General features: G+C 42.2%; 1 protein-coding gene across 8 annotated transcripts in view; it reads right to left on the bottom strand.

The window, feature by feature from the left end:
• ARHGAP24 (Rho GTPase activating protein 24) overlaps positions 1 to 19357 on the bottom strand; it is a 339006-nt gene that overhangs the window by 198118 nt on the left and 121531 nt on the right. For 7 of the 8 annotated variants that reach the window (XM_075929535.1, XM_075929532.1, XM_075929536.1 and 4 more), the window contains one exon: positions 5332 to 5419. In XM_075929535.1, the coding sequence (XP_075785650.1) occupies positions 5332 to 5419 (88 nt within the window). Of the gene's footprint in view, positions 1 to 5331; positions 5420 to 6742; positions 7784 to 19357 lie in introns of those variants that run through there. The other variant, XM_006115349.3, reaches the window with a different exon arrangement.

The following is a 19357-nucleotide window of genomic DNA, read 5'->3' as shown; positions in this document are numbered from 1 at the left end:
TTTTGAAGCACTTGGAAGAAGGGAAAGTGATCAGGAACAGTCAACATGGATTCACCAAGGGCAAGTCATGCCCGACCAATCTAATTAGCTTCTATGATGAAGCAACTTGCTCTGTGGACATAGGGACAGTTCTGGCCTTCCTCTATAGAAAGGATGTGGACGCATTGGAGAGGGTCCAGGGGAGGGCAACGAAACATTTAGGGGGCTGAAGTACATGACCTTTGAGGAGAGGCTGAGGGAGTTGGGCTCATTTAGTCTGCAGAAGAGAAGTGTGAGGGGGGATTTGATAGCAGCCTGTGACTTCCTGAAGGGAGGTTCCAAAGAGGATGGAGAGAGGCTGTTCTCAGTAGTGACACATGGCAGAATAAGCAGAAATGGTCTCAAGTTGTAGTGGGGGAGGTCTAGGTTGGATATTAGGAAAAACTATTTCACTAGGAGAGTTGTGAAGCACTGGGATGGGTTACCTAGGGAAGTGGTGGAATCTCCATCCCTACAGGTTTTTAAGTCCCGGCTTGACAACGCCCTGGCTAAGTTGATTTAGTTGGGGTTGGTCTTGGGCAGGGGGCTGGACTTGATGACTTCCTGAGGTCTCTTCCAGCCCTAGGATTCTATGATTCTATTATGGTGGCTCTCGTGAGGGTGTCCTGTCACCTGAGAGTAGGGGCGAGCCACTCACAGAGCTCCAGGAAGTTCTGGAGCCACTGCTAGTCACCCTAGCACTGCAGGACGATGCAGTCCCACCAGTTGGAACTGATCTCCTTCCATCAGATGTGGTGTTCCATAGGGTGCAGAGTATGGAGGATCATATGCTGCATCACGATGACATGGCCCTGGATGAAGAGGTCCCCCAGTCCGGGCTGCTCGGCATGGTCCTTAATCAGCACATGGGACGTCTGGATCAATTGCACTGTTAGGTGCAGCACAAGGCCCATAAGCCTGGCACTGCTTTGCAACAGCTCCGGCTCCATCTAGTCAGTGTGGTGGCATCCTCAAGGACAAGCAGAGCACATGGCGTGAGTTTCTTGTCCCACGACACGGTAGGCAGTGGAAGAGTGGCATGTGAGATGCAGCTTTAGAAAGGAGCCTTTTTAAGCATCTCTCTCAGCTAGGGTACATCTAGACTGCAAAGCTTTCCCAGGATACCAAGATCATCATAGCTCATCCTAGCATCCCAGGAATGCGTCCACTTTTCCAAAAAAAGTGTCGGAAAAGCAGATGCGTTTTGTCAACATTTATGAGGAAGAAGGGATGTTCCAAAAGAGGGTTTTTTCCCCAAAATTTGACCCTGTATAGAAAAGCCTCTTTTGGAAATAAATCAGAAAAAATACGCAATTTGTGTACTGCAAATTGTGTTTCTTTTTCCAATTTATCTCTGTAGTCTATTTCGATTTTTTTTCAGGAGTAGTTATGTCGACATAAGGTATTTCAAAATAATTTCCTAATGTAGACATGCCCTTCATGTGCTACTTGTTCCCTGCTTGCACCATTGTGGTAGTATGAGTGCTCTCACGTATTTTAATATAATCATCACCACTACCACTTTAACCTATCCTTTCCTGTCATTCCTGCTAGCTTGTAGAAATACAGTCTTCATTTATAAGCAGAGATCACAGAAAAAAAAAAAAGATGGTAATTTTCATGAGAAAGTCTTCCCCTTTTCACAGTTTTTCTGTGAAAAGTTAAAAATTATTCTTTTTGGCTTTTGAAACTGGTTTTCAGTAATTTTTCCTTAAACAGGAACTTTTGAGGATCTTTTTTTTCCTATTAAAACTTGGTTAGACCAAAAAAGTCATTTCAGTGAAAATTTGTTTATAAGTTAGAGCTGGTGTCTAATGCTTGCTTCGCACAACCCTGGAGTCCCCAGGCCAAGGCCCTAATCCCTATGCCATTCTATACCTTGTGAGAAACTGTGAAAGAAACTATTATTTACACCTCCTTGTTGCAGCTTCTACCGATCAGATTAACAGTTACACTTTTAGGCTATGTCTACACTAGCATGATTTTCCGGAAATTGTTTTAACTGAAAAGTTTTCCGTTAAAAGCATTTTCGGAAAAGCGCATCTAGATTGGCAGGACGCTTTTCCGCAAAAGCACTTTTTGTGGAAAAGCGTCTGTGGCCAATCTAGACGCGCTTTTCTGCAAAAAAGCCCCGATCGCCATTTTCGCGATCGGGGCTTTTTTGCGGAAAACACCTCTCTGTCTACACTGGCCCTTTTGCGCAAAAGTTTTTCGGAAAAAGACTTTGTAGACAAAGACTTTTGCCCGAACGGGAGAAGCATAGTATTTCCGCAAAAGCACTGACAATCTTACATGAGATCGTCAGTGCTTTTGCGGAAATTCAAGCGGCCAGTGTAGACAGCTGGCAAGTTTTTCTGCAAAAGCAGATGATTTTGCGGAAAAACTTGACAGTGTAGACACAGCCTTAATGTATTCCAGTTCAGTCTGAGTTGTGGACAATTGTGTCAGTTTTTAATTTTATGTGAGCAAGAGTTATTATGAATTCATAATGCACACACCAACACATCTTTTTTAAAATTTGGCTCCCTTAGAAAACTATGGCCTAGATCCTTTACAATAAGACATATAACTTGGCAATAAGTCATCTCAATCAAAAGCAAGAAGGCACCACAGTATTAACAATAATTTGTATTAATAACAATATATCTAGTTCACTGGTTTAAGTATGTGAAATGTAATTTGACCTCACTTTAACTGAACGCATGGTTTTGATATGCCATTTTTGGAGCTATAGCAAGGAGAAAAAGTCCTCCTAAAATGGTGACCGTATCACTTTATTTTGCACACTTCATCCTAACAGTATGTAGTATAAATGTCTTGCTCTGTTTTTAAGAGATGTATACAAAAAGACTGCATTAAATAGGGGAAAGAGAAATAAAGACATTCCTGTATTTCTGACACAAATTCCACCTTGAGCTGTTAGATTGGAAAATTGCTCCCATCCTTGGTCTGAACTGGCTCTATATGATAATCTTCCAGGCATCTATTTGATAGCAAATTTGCAGGCGGCCTGTTACTGGAATGAGGAGAGGAAAATGAGCTTTTTGTAAATTGTTGGCTAGGTGGCCAACTTGAGTTACTGTTTCTGTCTGAAAGTTTGTTTTTAATGCTGATAAGGCTATTATTATATTGTGAATTCAGTTAGGCACCAATGCTCCTACAGCTTTTGTATAGGCAACTCATTATTTAAATGTAATACGTGAAACAAATAATTAAAAAGGGAGTGTCACTGATTCAATTGCTAAGACTCCTGTAGACAGGGGTACAAAATAATTTTTGATGGTGAGGCCACTCCAAGAATTGGATAAGTGGGCAAGGGCTGCATTCTTCCATGATATTAATGGAGGAGGTGCAAGGTCTGGGATTGAGATTCAGGGCAGAAGGGAACTTGGGGTAAGGGGTGTGGGATAGGAGAGGGACTTGTAATGTAGATTGTGATGAAATGTCAAGTGTGTCTGATATTTTTGTTGAAATCAACTGGCCACCCTAGACTGAAGAAGGGTTTTGTGACTTGGGGCAGGAGGCCATGTACGGCTATGAATACTGTGAGCCTAGAGGGGGGAGGGGTACTTCCCACACTGCCTGTCCTGCAAACAGGCAGCTCTGGCCAATGGGAGCTGCAAAATTTTGCTGGGGCTGTGGGCAGAGCTTGAAGCCTCTCCTCCCGTGCCTCCTAGGCTCACAGGCTATGTCTACATTGGCAAGATTTTGCGCAAAAGCAGTTGATTTTGCGCAAAATCTTGCCGCCTGTCTACACTGACCGTGAGTATTTGCGCAAGAACACTGACATTGTAATGTACATAATCAGTGCGTCTTACGCAAATACTCTGACACTCCTGCTCAGGAATAAGTGCTCTTGCGCAAGAACACTTGCGCAAGAGGCCAGTGTAGACAGGTAACATCAATTTCTTGCACAAGAAAGCCCGATGGCTAAAATGGCCATCGGAGCTTTCTTGTGCAAGAGAGCGTCTACACTGGCACGGATCTGACAGGTCGGATCTGGTGACTTGTCAGGCTGCATCCGGCCTATTGCCATATTTTGCCTGCCCGTGTGCTACCTCAACTCATCCTTGTCTACCAACAGTCTAGCCTACGAGCCTCCAGGTTTGCATAGCAGTTCCTACCCTCTCCCTTCTACAAACTACCAAAGTCCTTCTCTTATCTCTACAGTTTCATATATTCCAATACCAGGATACCACTCTTATCATCTTGTCTGGCCTCCTGTATAACACAGGCCATAGAACACACCCAAAGTAATTCCTAGAGCAGAGGTTTTAGAAAAAACATCCAATCTTTATTTAAAAATCAGTGGTGGAGAGTCCACCACTCTTGATCGATTGTTTCAGTGCTTAATTGTTAAGATACATGCCTTATTTCCAGTTTGAATTTATCTAGCTTTAACTTCCAGTCATTAGATAACATTGTATCTTTCTGGGCTAGATTTATATGCTCCCTATGTAAATACTTACAGACAGTAATGAAGTCACCCCTTAACCTTCTCTTCTTAAAGCTAAATAGCTTAAACTTTGAGTATCATGATGAGTTATAGGCTGGGTGCTTCTGTGCTAAAAGGCTTTCAGTTTTTGCATGTTCTATCCTCCGAGGCATGTTCTGGGACATTCTCAGTTTATGCTACATAAGAATTCTAAGTGAAGGTACTTGAGCTTAGTTCCCATGCATTTAGACCTCACAACTTGTTTCTAAATGAAAGCCATGGATAGGACAACAGAGGAAGAAGTGCAAGTTGCATCTAGTAAATAGCAGGCTGAAAGATTTGGGAGGGCAAGCCAGTCAGCACATGGGTGGAGTGAACAGTAATACTCAATGACCAGGGATTTGACCAAACCAACCTCAACTTTTAAAAAAGGATGAGACTTTAGTTTAAAAAACAATGCTCCTTAATTGTGTCAAGATAGGTTCATGCATCACTAGTCACAAAGAAAGATCCTTAATACTGAAAGCCATCCTAGCAGAGAGCACTACAACAAACTGGCTGTTAAATCACTTTACATTTACGATACAGAAGGTTCTAGCGTACTTTGTAACAATCAGTGTCACAAAAGCAGAGCCAGATATGCTTATCCTTCCAGCAGCCTATTTCAAACAATGCCCAAAGCCTGTATCATGATTTTTCCATGCAGCTCAGAGATAAAGGAATATAAATACATATGAAAGAATATATCATTAGCAAAATTAACCAATTTCTCTCTTAAATTGAAACATTAATCATCTTCAGCTTCTGTTCAGGCTGAATAAACCCAGTCATTAGTCACCAGGAACAACATTTTAAAGAATTTTATAGAATTATCCTACCTGGAATAACTTCAAAGAGGAACTTCCCTGGACTTTCTTCATTGCCAGGATGCTCAGTAACTCTGTTTCCAGGCAGGAAAATGGCCCCCTAAAAATTAACAAATAGGATCAGAACTGCTGTCCTCTTATGATATTACTGATTTCTCTCTCAAACTTTGGTATATGAAAATTATGAATGAAGGCATCAGTATATGTCTGGGAAACTGGGTAGGCCTGGGGAGGACTTAACCAAGCTAACTACTATCCCCTCCTTGTGATGGATGTTCAGTGTAGCACTCCATAGCAAAGGGATCAGATAAAATATCATGGTAAAGGATTTAAAAGAATCATTCTTTAAAGAAGCAGACAGGGGGGTTGGGGTTCCTACCACTGGTACAGTGGGGAGTTAACATTTGTTTCCTTGGTGGCCTTCTCTTTAGTCTTGATATGAGGGGTATGGCAGGGGGAGACCAGGGGCGTGGCTGTGACCAGATGGGGAAGGTGGGACCCTCAGAGTATATAGAAAGGAGAACTGAATTACCATCACAGGACCAGTTTATTTGCCAAGAATTTCCAGATATTTAAGAATAATGTGATAGTTTATTTAAAACCAAAACTGTCCTTTTTCTGGCATTTATATGAACAGAGAAACTCCAATCAGCTGACCCATGAATAGCCTCCTGAACTGAACTCAATCTATAAAGCACTCTAGGGTAATATGAAGCTGAACTCTGCAGCATCTCTAGATTCTGCTGCACTCCAAGATGTCAGACTGGAGATTTTGCTACATATTTAAATTAAAAACTGGATTTAACAAAAATAATTTTATATGAAAATGATCAGTACAATCAATGCAAATACGCTCTGATTTTTCTTATATGAAATTCAAAATCACTTAATTATGTTCCCATATTTTCAGTTTTCTGACCATTTTTGGTTAGACAACACATAACTGCATCATAGAAGGATGCCACAAGTTTGGCAGCTGGGCAGGGTACAGTTGGGTATAGAACACATGGGAATGTCAGAGAGGCACTTGTAGTTTGTGAGACATTCTACAATCATCACAAAAATAACAATATTGAATTAAAATTTATCAGAGATAACATCCCATGTAGATGAATGGGGAAATTCATGCTGAGAGCTAATGCTTCACTTTCTGCAGATGCAGCAAGAAAACAGTATTTATTGCACATGCTTCACATTTTAAATTGATCTTTGTAACCTTTAGAACTAGAAACATTTTTTTTTTTTAAAGAAAACTTTGATTCTGGAGCACTATGGTGTGACAAGTGGTAGGAAAAGAGACATTTCCACAGCACATTCTGCATCTACACAATTGCAGAAAGGAAGCCTAACTATCTACAATGCTTTATCAAATTCCTTAACGCTAGCTCCCTACAAAAATATAATCTGAATTCCATTCTCTTACCCCACTAGAGCTCTGCAGTAATCTCAGAATCTTCAGTGAAGTTACTGTGGATTTACAAAATGCAACAGACTAGAATTTAGACCTGTCTGTGCACTTTTGGTGGAAATACATTTGATACTTTCTTTCAATCTATCTTGCTGGGATTACACCCAATTATACATATTGCTCCCAGCAGGCCATTCATGGTTGCTATTTTTTGTCCCTCTTTCTGCAGCCCTGAGGCATACAAAACACAAAATACATGCCATTTTCTCACTGTTAGTACAATCATTGCTTTACTTCACTGTGTGCAAGCGGCAGCCAGTTTAGACATGCATTTGCTGGCTAACACACAGTATTTTGTGCTCTCCTTCTCCTCCTTCCTTTCTGAACTGTAACTAATCACTCTCTTCTTGTTCCGCCCCTTTCCAGGCACTCCTTCAGAGCCAGCCTTCCCATTCTGCCCACTCCAGCTGCACAGAGGGAACAACTGCGATGTGCTTAAAGTCTTTATTACACATTTAAACCCTTCAGGTAGTAGAGGGGATTTTAAACTAAGTATTCAACCCAAAAGATGATTTTTAAAAAGTTGCCTTGTTTACCTGAGGTTACAAAATTAAAAACAGTTTGGAAGATGCATTTAAGTGAAACTATCACTGGGATCTGTTTCCTTGACACTCCATTTCTGAAAGATACACCATTCCTTTGTGTGACACTTCTTTTTTCACCATCACATGGTGTCATATCCTCCTAAATGTCCAGGTAAGCCGCAATTAAACTAGGACGAGTTGGACTTTAGGGGGTAATTTTCATAGCAGTGTGAAGAGAATTAAGATGAATAATCTCCATTGATGCTTAATTCCCAATACTCTACATTTGCCACAGGGTATGGCCTCATCCTGGAAGTAGATGAGAGGTGACTTACATAATTCATACACCTAAATAATTGAAGTCCGTATTCCATTGCTCACAATTTAAGAGAACTGAGAATCAGTGACTGTCATGAAGTCAACTGCAGGATTACATTAGATACACATGAACACACACGGTGAAATACTACCATTTAATACTCAGAGGGAAACAGACTAAAGCAAGGAAATATAGAAAATCTTTGCTAATTGTCTTTAAACATATTTGTGACTAGACTCCTAACAAAGAGAACATAAGGAAATCATCACCGGTTAACAGCCACCATGTTGTGTCTTAGATCCCTTTATGTGCTGCATACCTTAAATAAGCCTATGGGCTGAAAATCCTTATGGAACTTTAACTGAAATAATAGTGTGCCAGTTCCTACAAAACAGATGGCCACCCAGGGTTTTTCATTCATCATCATACCACAAACCAGAGCCGTGCAGGCGTTCACAGATTCAAGATGGTCTCAAGTCCTTCTACTCCAAGGGCCTGATCTTGCAAAGCGTTGAACTTCTTAACTCCCAATGAAGTCAATGGGAGAAGAATGAGCTCATCACCTGACAGGATGGTATGTGGCACCTTATCAAACTGAGTGCTAGAAGCACAATCCTTGAACACGAGGCAAAAACTGCCTTTTCAACTGTAGGATCGCATCAGCAAATATACATTTTTATTTAAATGAGACAGCGGTACACATAATTTATTAGACAGTGCGTTATAAACAACAACGGTCATTGTAACATTGGTACGGTTATTCTAATAGTCTGTCGCTTCTCTCATTCATACTACTTGTATGTTGAGCTAAATGTATTTACATGAAATAAGTCTAGAAATCTGGGTTCAGTTCCTGCCTCTGCTAGAGTATGTCTACACTACAGCACTAATTCGAACTAACTTAATTCAAATTAGTTAATTCGAACTAAGATAATTCGAATTAGTGCATCTAGACCTAAAAACTAATTCGAATTAGCGTTTTGCTAATTCGAACTAGCATGTCCACATTGAGTGGATCCTGAACCGAAGTTAAGGCTGGCTGGAACCAGTGCTGGCAGGGCATCAGGTTAGGACTGAGAGCGTGGAGCTGCTGTCTCAGGCTAGCCGAAGGCTGTGCTTAAAGGGACCTGATCCCCACCCCGGACAGACAGTTCTCAGGGTTCCCCGCTTGCTTGTCTACCTCGATGAGGGACAGCAAAACAGTCCTGACTTGGAGTGCCCTGAGTGCACATCATAGCACTCGGCCATCAGCCCGGTTGCACTTGCCGCAGGCTGCCATCCAGAGGGCTGTCAGGATCCAGGAGGCCCTGCAGGAGAGCTTCCACCCCGAGGAGCCCGCAGAGTCACCCCAGTCCTCTCCATCGGGGACTCGTGCCCCATTCCTCCCTCACCTCATTCCACTTACCCCTCCCTAGCCCCCCTTCCTGATGTAAAAAATAAAGGACACGTGTGTTCAAAAATAGAAACCCTCTTTATTTAACAAAACTGGGGGGGAGGGGATTAACCACTGGGGAGACTGGGAAAAGGAGGTGGGAGAGGGGAAGAGAGAGGGTGGGACAGGGGAGGGGGAAACCTGTGAGGAGGGAGCTGCAAGGGGAAAGCCAGGGGAAGAAGGAGGGGAAGTATAAAACTATGGTACACCATATCTTCAGTACCGTGTACAGATGTGGTCTCCTCACCTCAAAAAAGATATTTTGGCCTTGGAAAGGGTTCAGAAAAGGGCAACTAAAATGATTAGGGGTTTGGAACATGTCCCATATGAAGAGAGGCTAAAGAGACTGGGACTTTTCAGCTTAGAAAAGAGGAGACTGAGGGGGGATATGATAGAGGTATATAAAATCATGAGTGGTATGGAGAGGGTGAATAAAGAAAAGTTCTTCATTAGTTCCCATAATAGAAGGACTAGAGGACACCAAATTAAATTAATGGACAGCAGGTTTAAAACTAATAAAAGAAAGTTCTTCTTCACACAGCACATAGTCTACCTGTGGAACTCCTTGCCACAGGAGGCTGTGAAGGCTAGAACTATAACAGAGTTTAAAGAGAAGTTAGATAAATTCATGGAGGTTGGGTCCATAGAGTGCTATTAGCCAGGGGCTAGGAATGGTGTCCCTGGCCTTTGTTTGTGGAAGGCTGGAGATGGATGGCACAAGACAAATCGCTTGGTCATTGTCTTCAGTCCATCCCCTCCGGGGTACCTGGTGATGGCTGCTGTCGGCAGACAGGCTACTGGGCTAGATGGACCTTTGGTCTGACCCAATACGGCCATTCTTATGTTACGTTCTAAGCTCAGGGTTCAGGGTCGGGGGTCTCACTGAACCAACTTGATTTTCATGTAAACCTGCTCCTGGGTTCGCATGTGGCCTTTGGTGGCCAGGCTGGCAGCTATCCTGCCCTAGACAGCCACTTTCCTGTGCCTAGTGCAGAGGTCGTGGATGTTGGAGGCCTTCCCCCAAACCTCGATGAGGTCCACGATCTCTGCACTAGACCAGGCGGGTGCCCGCCCCTTGTGGCCCCAGGCAGGCTCCTGTGAGCCGCCAGCCTGGTCCTGAGAAGAGGCGGAGGGCTGGGTGGCAGCGGATGGCTAGCTCATGCCGTGCCAGGTGCAGGGTCTGCTGGCTTGCAACTGGCATGGGCACTGTAGCCAGACCGTGCCCCTTTAAGGGCTCCTTGGGCCAGGAGGGGGGCAGAAAAGTTTCCCTGGTTTGGCCCAGAGTGACCACCAGGGCAACCTGGGAAGGGCTAGCCTCCAACTAGTTCGAATTAAGTGGCTACACAGCCCTTAATTCGAACTAGGCGTTACTCCTCGTAGAATGAGGTTTACCTTGTTCGAATTAAGCGCTCTGCTAGTTCAATTTAAATTTGAACTAGTAGTTTGTATGTATAGCTGCTATTAAAGTTAATTCGAACGGCTGTTAGTTCAAATTAACTTTGTAGTGTAGACGTACCCCTAGCGACTTCCTGTGTGGCATAGGCTGAATTATTTAATCTTCTATTTGTAGTAATATTTATCTTAATACAAATCAATACTACTTGTGAAATAAAACTTCCTTTCTCCCACCTGCTACTTGTAGTGTCTATTTAAACAGACTGTAAATAGACAAGGCTGGAATTAGGTATTACATGTTTGTCCAGTTCCTCAATCCATCCAGCATCTCTTAGCACTACTACAATGCAAACGACGATAAAAGTCTGTAACTGGAACCGTTTGAGCAAAATCTGTTCCTTATGTTATGCTAGGATGAAAGAAACACAGCTTCTTTGCATATGATAACTTTAAAAAAAATCAACATTGCAAGCTGAAACTTTTGACATCACAGGTTCTTACAGTCTCCCTATTCAAGTCAATGAATCTCTCTATATTGGTTTGAAAAAGAATTTTAATGGTAGTTTCTTTTGCTGAGACATTTGTCAGCTATTTTGTGGCTTCATTACTTCTCTCGAATATGTTCATTTCCCTATTAACATTTTAGTTATGCTGCTGGAAATGATAATATTTATAGAAAAAGTCAAACTTTTCTTTCTAAAGCAGACTGGATTGTTACCATATCTTTGTTCTAAGGGTTTGCTACTAATGCTAAAATTATCTGAACTCCAGACTCTCTCTATAGCTCTTCACAGAGCCCTATAAGTAGTCTAGGGATATTGGATGGTCATCACAATCTACCCTAACATTTTGCTTTTTATATTAATTCTGTAAATTCTAAACGCAGATTGCTTTATGCCCTTATTCACTGGTAATACTCACCATAGTACTCAAATTGCAGGAAGTACCACACATCAAAGGATTAATTTTAAAAAGTTATTTTATTTGCAGTTGCATGGAAGCAGCATGTTAAAGTGGTGCTAGGTTAAATTTTCAAAGGGGGCAATCGAGTGTTTCTTTCAGTCATTTGTGCATGCATGTTTTATGGCCTGAGAAATGCATGTGCAGAGGTTTGTGTATATAAAGTGTATATTCACAAAAGATGGCTAAGTTGCAGTTGTGCAAAAAACATCTTTTTTATACACACACACATATTTTTGCCCTATAAAACTCACTTTAAAACATCTTTACTTCTTTGATTTGAACATTCTGTCCCTATTTTTACTTTCATTCCAGTCACCATCTTTTATTCCCCCTTCCATCATTTTATTATCACTCTCAACACATTTCTTTGAAGTGTCAGTGTTATGATTTATTTTTAGCCCAAGTCTAGGAACTTGGCCAACCATAACCACATATTTTAGCTTCTCCCAGGAATATCCTGGTACTGTGAGGCAGTGTATTTGTGAATGCACATGTGCACACAAGTTACTCTCACTTGGTAAATCTTTAAACTTTATTTTTCCTACTCCTTTACTTTTCCTGCTCTGCTGTTTTCTTTAACTATATACAGGCAGTCACCGGGTTACGTACAAGATAGGGACTGTAGGTTTGTTCTTAAGTTGAATCTGTATGTAAGTCGGAACTGGCGTCCAGATTCAGCCGCTGCTGAAACTGACCGCCAGTTCTGACTTACATACAGAATCAACTTAAGAACCCCAGGCGTCCCCAAGTCAGCTGCTGCTGAAACTGATCAGCAGCTGATTCCAGGAAGCCCAGGGCAGAGCAACTCTGCCTCGGGCTTCCTGTAGTCAGCGTTGGTCAGTTTCAGCAGTGGCTAAATCAGGACGCCTGGGGCAGAGCAGATGGGGTGCTGCTGGGTTGGTCCAGTAGCGCCCAGAACGGCGCTGCGGGACCAACCGGCAGCGCCCCAGCTACTCTGCCACAGGCATCCGAGAAAAGCCTAGTCTGCTGGGGGTGGGGGGCGTACTAGCTGCGGCTCCCCCACCCCAGCAGACCAGGAAGACGCGGGCAGCAGACTGAGACGCACCGCGGTCCCGCCGCCTGGGTCCTCCGCGGCTTTGCTCCCCGTCTCCCTGGTCTGCTGGTCTCCAGCAGACCAGGGAGACGGGGAGCAAAGCCTCTGAGGACGCCGGCAAAGCCTCTGAGGGGGCGTCTGGGCTGTCCCGCTGCCGGCTTCCCCCGCGGCTTTGCAAAGCCTTGGGGAAGCCGGCAGCGGAGCAGCCCACGCGCGCCTGGGTTGCCCCACTGCCCGAGCCCCCCCGCGGCTTTGCAAAGCCCCAGGGAAGCCGGCAGCGGAGCAACCCACGCGCGCCTGGGTTGCCCCGCTGCCCGAGCCCCCCCGCGGCTTTGCTCCGCGGCTTCCTGGTCTGCAGACCAGGGAGACGCGGAGCAGCAGCTTTTCTCGCCCGGAGTACACGGGCGGCGGGACCATGAGGTCCCGCAGTCCGTGTACTCCGGGGCAGCCCCGTTCGTAACTGCGGATCCGACTTACGTCGGAACCGCGTAAGTCGGGGACTGCCTGTATGTTCCTTTCAGTTTTCTAAATTTACTATTAAGTTTAAAACAGTGTGTAAAATTTTACTTTTATCTCCATTTAATTTTAAGTACAAATGGTAGTGGAAAACAGAAGAAATATCTCTAAGCAAGCTGCATTCTATAGTATCACTGCAACCTGCATCTCCATAGCTAGAAATTAAGCTCTGTACTAGAAAAACAAAAACAAAACAAAACTGATAACCCAGAGCTATCACATTTGTGATGATCATCACATACCTATCACTATGCCAAACACTAGTTGAAATCAGTATTCTCAGTTATTAAAACCAAGACAAAAGTTAATAGCAATACCGTATGGTAACAATGAGTACAGTAGTATGTCTTTTTTACAACAGAAGACTAAAAATCAGACAATGTTTCTGCAAAGGAAGGGATTACAAACAAAAGACAGAAATGACCTGGAAGCTTGTTAGAGATATCAGAAATAAAGAGAAGAAATAAGAAAGAACCTGTTTCCAAAAGGAGCTGCAGTACAAATTTGGTTCTAGATTGACTTGTTAGCATATGACTCTCTTTCTTTGAAATTCAGCAAAATTGGAGACTAAAGAAAAGGCTGTTTAAATGTTTATATTATTGAACTCATGTAAGATCGTCAGTGCTTTTCCGGAAATATTATGCTGCTCCCGTTCGGGCAAAAGTCTTTTTCCAAAAGACTTTTGCGCAAAATGGCCAGTGTAGACAGCACAGTAGTGTTTTCCGCAAAAAAGCCCCGATCGCGAAAATGGCGATCAGGGCTTTTTTGCGGAAAACCGCATCTAGATTGGCCACGGACGCTTTTCCACAAAAAGTGCTTTTGCGGAAAAGCATCCTGCCAATCTAGACGTGCTTTTCCTAAAATGCTTTTAACGAAAAACTTTTTGGAAAATCATGCCAGTGTAGATGTAGCCACTGAGTAGAGCCATAGTCTGCAAGAAGACCCATTTCAAGCAATGGAACAAGCCAGAGCATTCCAGAAGTTAGGTCTTACAAAAATAAGAGCAGAACTCATTACCCCTTACAACACCTAACTCCCCTCCCTCCACTTCCTCTAAATAAATGTATATAACATGCCTAATCTTGCAGGTTTTACTCAATCCTTGTTCAGGCAAAATTCTGATGGGAGCAGGTTTTTCTTCAAACTTCTGCCAGTTTTTCTATTTTCTTCTATTTCTCTGAACAATTCTTAACAGTTTACTTTTTGGCTTCTTCTCATTTACAAGAACATTATGTATGTTTTTTTTCTTCTTCAAGAGTGTAAATCTGATACATTTGGCATACACTTCATTGGAGGTCAAAGACGGAATATCAGTATTGTATTTCATTTGTTCCTTGTAATTCCAGGTCCAAACACCTTGGCTTCCAATGTTCAGGAATGTGAGGACCTAGAGATCTGTTTTAAGCCTATTTTTATTTTCACAGCTACACAGATCTCTTGAGGGGGTTTCTTCCATTAAATCAATCCTAGCCATGTACAGGAGTAGAGCACACATCTTTACCTCTAACAGATATTTAGTCTACTCAAGCAATGCCTCACATGGCTAAGGCAGTGAAGGCTGTCTAGTTTCTCACTGTTAAAGCCCTTGCCAGCTGCCTTCCCTTGCCAGATCCTTTTGTCACTGCAGTGAAGAGTGGAGAGCAGGAAGTTGCTAGAACCTTTTTATGCTGTCTCAGCCTTTCCCAGTGGCATGTAGCTATGCACCACAGAGGGAAGTCTGGACACAGCCTGTTTATCACTGCAGTATGTAGCTACCACATGTAATGCCTGTATCCCAAGAAGCTGTACGTGTAGACATAGACTATATCTAAACTGCAGGCTTCTTTCGGAAGAAGCTTTTCCAGAAGAGATCTTCCGGGAAAATTCCTTTTGAAAGAGAGCATCCACAAAGCAAAAGCGCATTGAAAAAGTGATCTGCTTTTTCGAAAGATAATGTCCACATTGATTGGACACTATCTTGCATTTAGCTTGTGATTACTATGGACGGAATGGTCACCAGGGCACCTGTGCTTTTTCCTGGAGGACTCTTCTTTTTAAAAAAACCCTCTTCCCCGTCCACACGCACCTTTTTCCAAAAGAGCTCTTTCAGAAAAAGGCTTCTTCCTCCTAGAAAGAGGTTTACCACTGTCAGAAAAACCTCTGTGTTCTTTCAACTTTCTGTTGGAAGAACACAATAGCGGTGTGGATATAAGTGTAGTTTTTCTGGAAAAACAGCCATTTTTCAAAAAAAAAAAAAAAACCTCTGCAGTGTAGACATACCCATAGCCTTAGAAGGACAAAAGTTGTGATTCCCACTTCTTTGGGGTTTAATTTTTTGGGGAACCATTTTTAAAGTGTTTCAGTTAAAAAACACACTCAGATCCACATTAACCATAAAAATCCATGGGGAATAAAAAGCCTTACAATGAGAAAGTTAAGGCTGCTATAGAACCATTAACTTATCTACATCATTCCATTGTCTGTATCTGAGATCATGCATTAAATATAAATAATATATTTCAAGGGGCAAATTCTCCTGTTTGCAGAATGGCCAAGTTTAGAGCAAAATGCCATGGCATAGTACAGATGAGGCAAGCAATGGCGATGGGGAGTCACATTCTGCTGCTTATCTAAGGAACTTTCTGATCAGTGGCGGTAAGTAGGAAACATGGCCATCAAGTCTACCCGTACTTGGATCCAGGGCCCAAACACAACTGTGTGTTGGAGCTCTACAGCCAGCAATAGAGGCTGCTGCAGTGTACCCCTTGGTACACTGCTGTAGTGAACTTGTGCAGGTGGTATATATCCTGACCTGGAGGCCAAAAAAATATTTTCTCCCTCTAAACTCCTGTCTTATTTCCTAGCAAACAGCTCACCTACTTGAATTGTGTGCACAGACTGGAATATGGACATAAATTGTAGAGTGAATTTAAAAAAAACCCAGAAATACAAGAAATGCACAGTGTGGCCAAGATAATGTCACTGGGGGGACTTAAGTTTTCACATTGCTCGATTTTACTGCTATTCTGTAAGTTTAGCATTGCATTAATATGGATCCTGCGTTTCATTTCCCAAGATTATTTTAAAGGGTAAAGAGAAAAAGGGAAAAGGAAACAAAGAGCCTGATCCCTAGCTAGTTCAATCACAGTGTCCTAACAAGTTGGGAAAACTGCTGACATACTGGCTATGCAGCTGCGTACTGTTTACATTCTATCCACATCTATGAAAGGAGTGTGAGGTGTGTCATGATCAGGCCTTCGGACAGTTGAACAACACAAGTATACACTGTTAAAAAATTTTCCATTGCTGATGCTCCAAATAGAATTTTTAAACAGTCACAACACTTTATTAACACAAAATACAAATTTTATCTGTAGTAGGGCTGTCAGTTGATGTGCGTTAACACCTGCAAACGCAGGGAGGGATTAATGCATTAATTTTTTTTAACACGTTAATCACAGGCATTAATGCTGTACTGCCCCTTTCAAGCGCCAGTCTGACGCGTCAAAGGGGCAGCGCAACATGGAGCCAGGGATCAGCTGGGCACTCCAGTTGATCCCTGGCTCCTAATGCGCTGCCCCTTTGATGTGTCGGAGTGGCACTTCAAAAGGGCAGCTGCACTAAGCCTGGGGTCAGCTGAGGACTCCAGCTGATCACAGACTTCTGCAGCATTGCCCCTTGGAAATGCCAGGGCAGCCTTTCTAAGGGGCAGTGCTGCACTGAGCCAGGGTCAGCTGGGGACTCCAACTGATCCCTGGCTCCCACAGTGCTGCACCTTTGAAACACCACCACAGCATTGCAAAGGGGCAGTGCACGCGATTAATCACAATTAATTTTTTTAATTGCTTGACAGTCCTAATCCCTAATATTTCTAAAAAGATTAACTCCATGCTAAATTGGAACTCTCTACATTCATTTGTTCTTTGGGTTATTGGTAGAGAAAAAAATTATAAAAATATACACTTTCCAATTCTTATCACTCTTTTATAAAAGTCAGAAGCGGCTAACCAAAACTCTCTCAACATTTCAAAAGACCAATACAAAACAAAACAAAATCACCTTCAGGCAGAGGCCAAGCATGGAAAGTGGCAGCATAATGGGGAATTTTGTCTGCAAGTTACAAGCAAACAGAAATACGGAGTTATAATAGAAATCATTTTGTAAACTTAACTACAAGCAGTTGGTGACAAGGATAATAAATACAATTTAAGACAAGAAGCTTTTTCTATGTCTGATTATTATTTCCATCTGCAACTGCTTTTATAACTCAATCTGCACAAAAATATATGACACTGGATACCAGTTTTGGAATACATTTCATTCATTGGACAATGGATTAGGAGCATGATAAGTGCATGCATAAAAGATTTCCAAAAGAAATAATTGCATATTTTTTTAAATTAATGAAACCTAACATAGGTGAAATATGTATTTAACTTCCCATTTTACCATTAGCATAAGTGGCAAAGAGCTTTTTATACAATACATCAAACCTTTAGTAAAATAGCCTGTAGTGCTTATTTTCTTTATTTTACAATGAAATGTCTGACAAATTTCAGGGAAAATAATGACTAAAACCAGAACAAGACAGTCGGAATATTTATAATCCATATCTGTTGCCTGTTCATCTCCTCTTGCAGCCTGAAGCCTACATTCATGTTTTAATGACATCTAAATTTACATTAAAGGATCCCAGATGGAAACTCTATACAAGGCAATTAATGAGCTTCATAAGGAAAAGATGGACTTGAATGGTAATATGGATTATTTTGCTGTCTGTCCACAGATCTGTTATTGGAAACAAACATACATAAAAGAGAAAGTTATTTTTAAAAAAACAGCCTTGTTTGTGCAATATGCACCTGGCCTGAGACTGTGAGGGAAAAGTTTTAAAGAAAATAAAACAAGAACTTGTTTTCACTTCCCATTCTGTCTGCTTTCACACTAATCTAGGTAGTATTTACTTCCTCTTTTAATAAGTTCTGTAGCTATTAATATAGCGTACCAAGAATATCAGAGACCGAACACTTGACTTGTGTCTTCCCATCTGTCAGAAAGTTTCATGTGAGCATTCAGGCAGTCAAAGAATAAATCTGCAGACTACAGAAACCCCTACCTCACTGTGGCATATGATTGAACCACAGTGAATACTCTGTTGATGACAGCTTGCACCATTTTACCATCAGTCTCACTGCTTAGTTGCACTGGTTTGCCCATGTGTGTAATATGGGGTCTTTCTTTAGTGCTTGGATATACCATGAATTTTCCACAGTGTCTGAAGTGTCATACAAGCTTCTGAAGTTTCACAAAGTTATACATCTATTTCCTCCTTTCCCCCACCCCTCTGCTACTGGGGATGGGAGGGAGCGACTATTGGGGGAGTGGGAATCTCAGACCATAAAAACTTAGAACAGGTTCCTAGGGAGAGGCAGGGTGTGTGCAGGGATGGGAGAAGAATGATTATTTTGAGATTCTATTAATAAAGAGAAAACGTATTTTGCCTATTTTCAAGCTACTTTGAACACTGTGGATTCAGAAATAGGAAACCATCTCTACTGTTACTTGACTCATTCCACTACTGAAACAATCCAGCAGCATGAAGAAAGTGAGAGATTCACAAAACACATACACTGTGTGCTAAACTCTGGGTTCCTTCCACACACTCTGTGTCACCCTCTTGACCCTCTCCCACCCTGGCCGTCAGTACCAAATTTGGATCACTATTTATATATGTGTTCTTGAGGCAAGCACTTGAGGGCAAGACACACAGTCCCATCCACAGCTCTAGCTGTGCGCACTTGAAGAAAGAAAATAGAGCAAGGCTGCTGCACTCATCCAGGTCCTACAGTCTGACTTTCTGCTTGCTAGGAGACTGCTCAGCCCCAGCCTGGAGTCTGAGGAACTGGTACTGATGAACTTAGATCTCTGTTCAGCTCTAATGGCCTTACATCAGCCAAAGGAGACTTGCCACCAACCTGACCCCTATAGCACATAGAATAAATCACAGCCTACAGGCATGGTCCACTTAACTCAAGAATTTGTGACCTACTTACTAACCAGACACCAACACCATCATCTACAGAGGGGAGAGACACCGCCATGAACTCTTTTGAGAAAACCCTTGGTTAATAGCTTGGCATTTCTACAACCAAGCGACACCAAAATGGCAGGTGACTATTTTTTCCTAGAAATGAAAACATTTCATATTAGAAGCCACTAACACAGGAAAAGTACTTCTCAGTAAAATAAGTACCCGATGAAATATTTTGTTCTATGGGGAGTAGGTTTAAGGAACTTGTCTAGTTTGGATTTGACATTTAATTGCACAGTATGAACTCAAAGCTGCAGTATCTCAACTGCATTCTCCAAGCTGCATTGTATTCTCCTC

Source organism: Pelodiscus sinensis, chromosome 5 (assembly GCF_049634645.1).
Source record: "Pelodiscus sinensis isolate JC-2024 chromosome 5, ASM4963464v1, whole genome shotgun sequence".
Taxonomy (NCBI): domain Eukaryota; kingdom Metazoa; phylum Chordata; order Testudines; family Trionychidae; genus Pelodiscus; species Pelodiscus sinensis.
The sequence above is the reverse complement of the archived record's forward strand: the minus strand, read 5'-3'. Positions and strand labels throughout refer to the sequence as shown.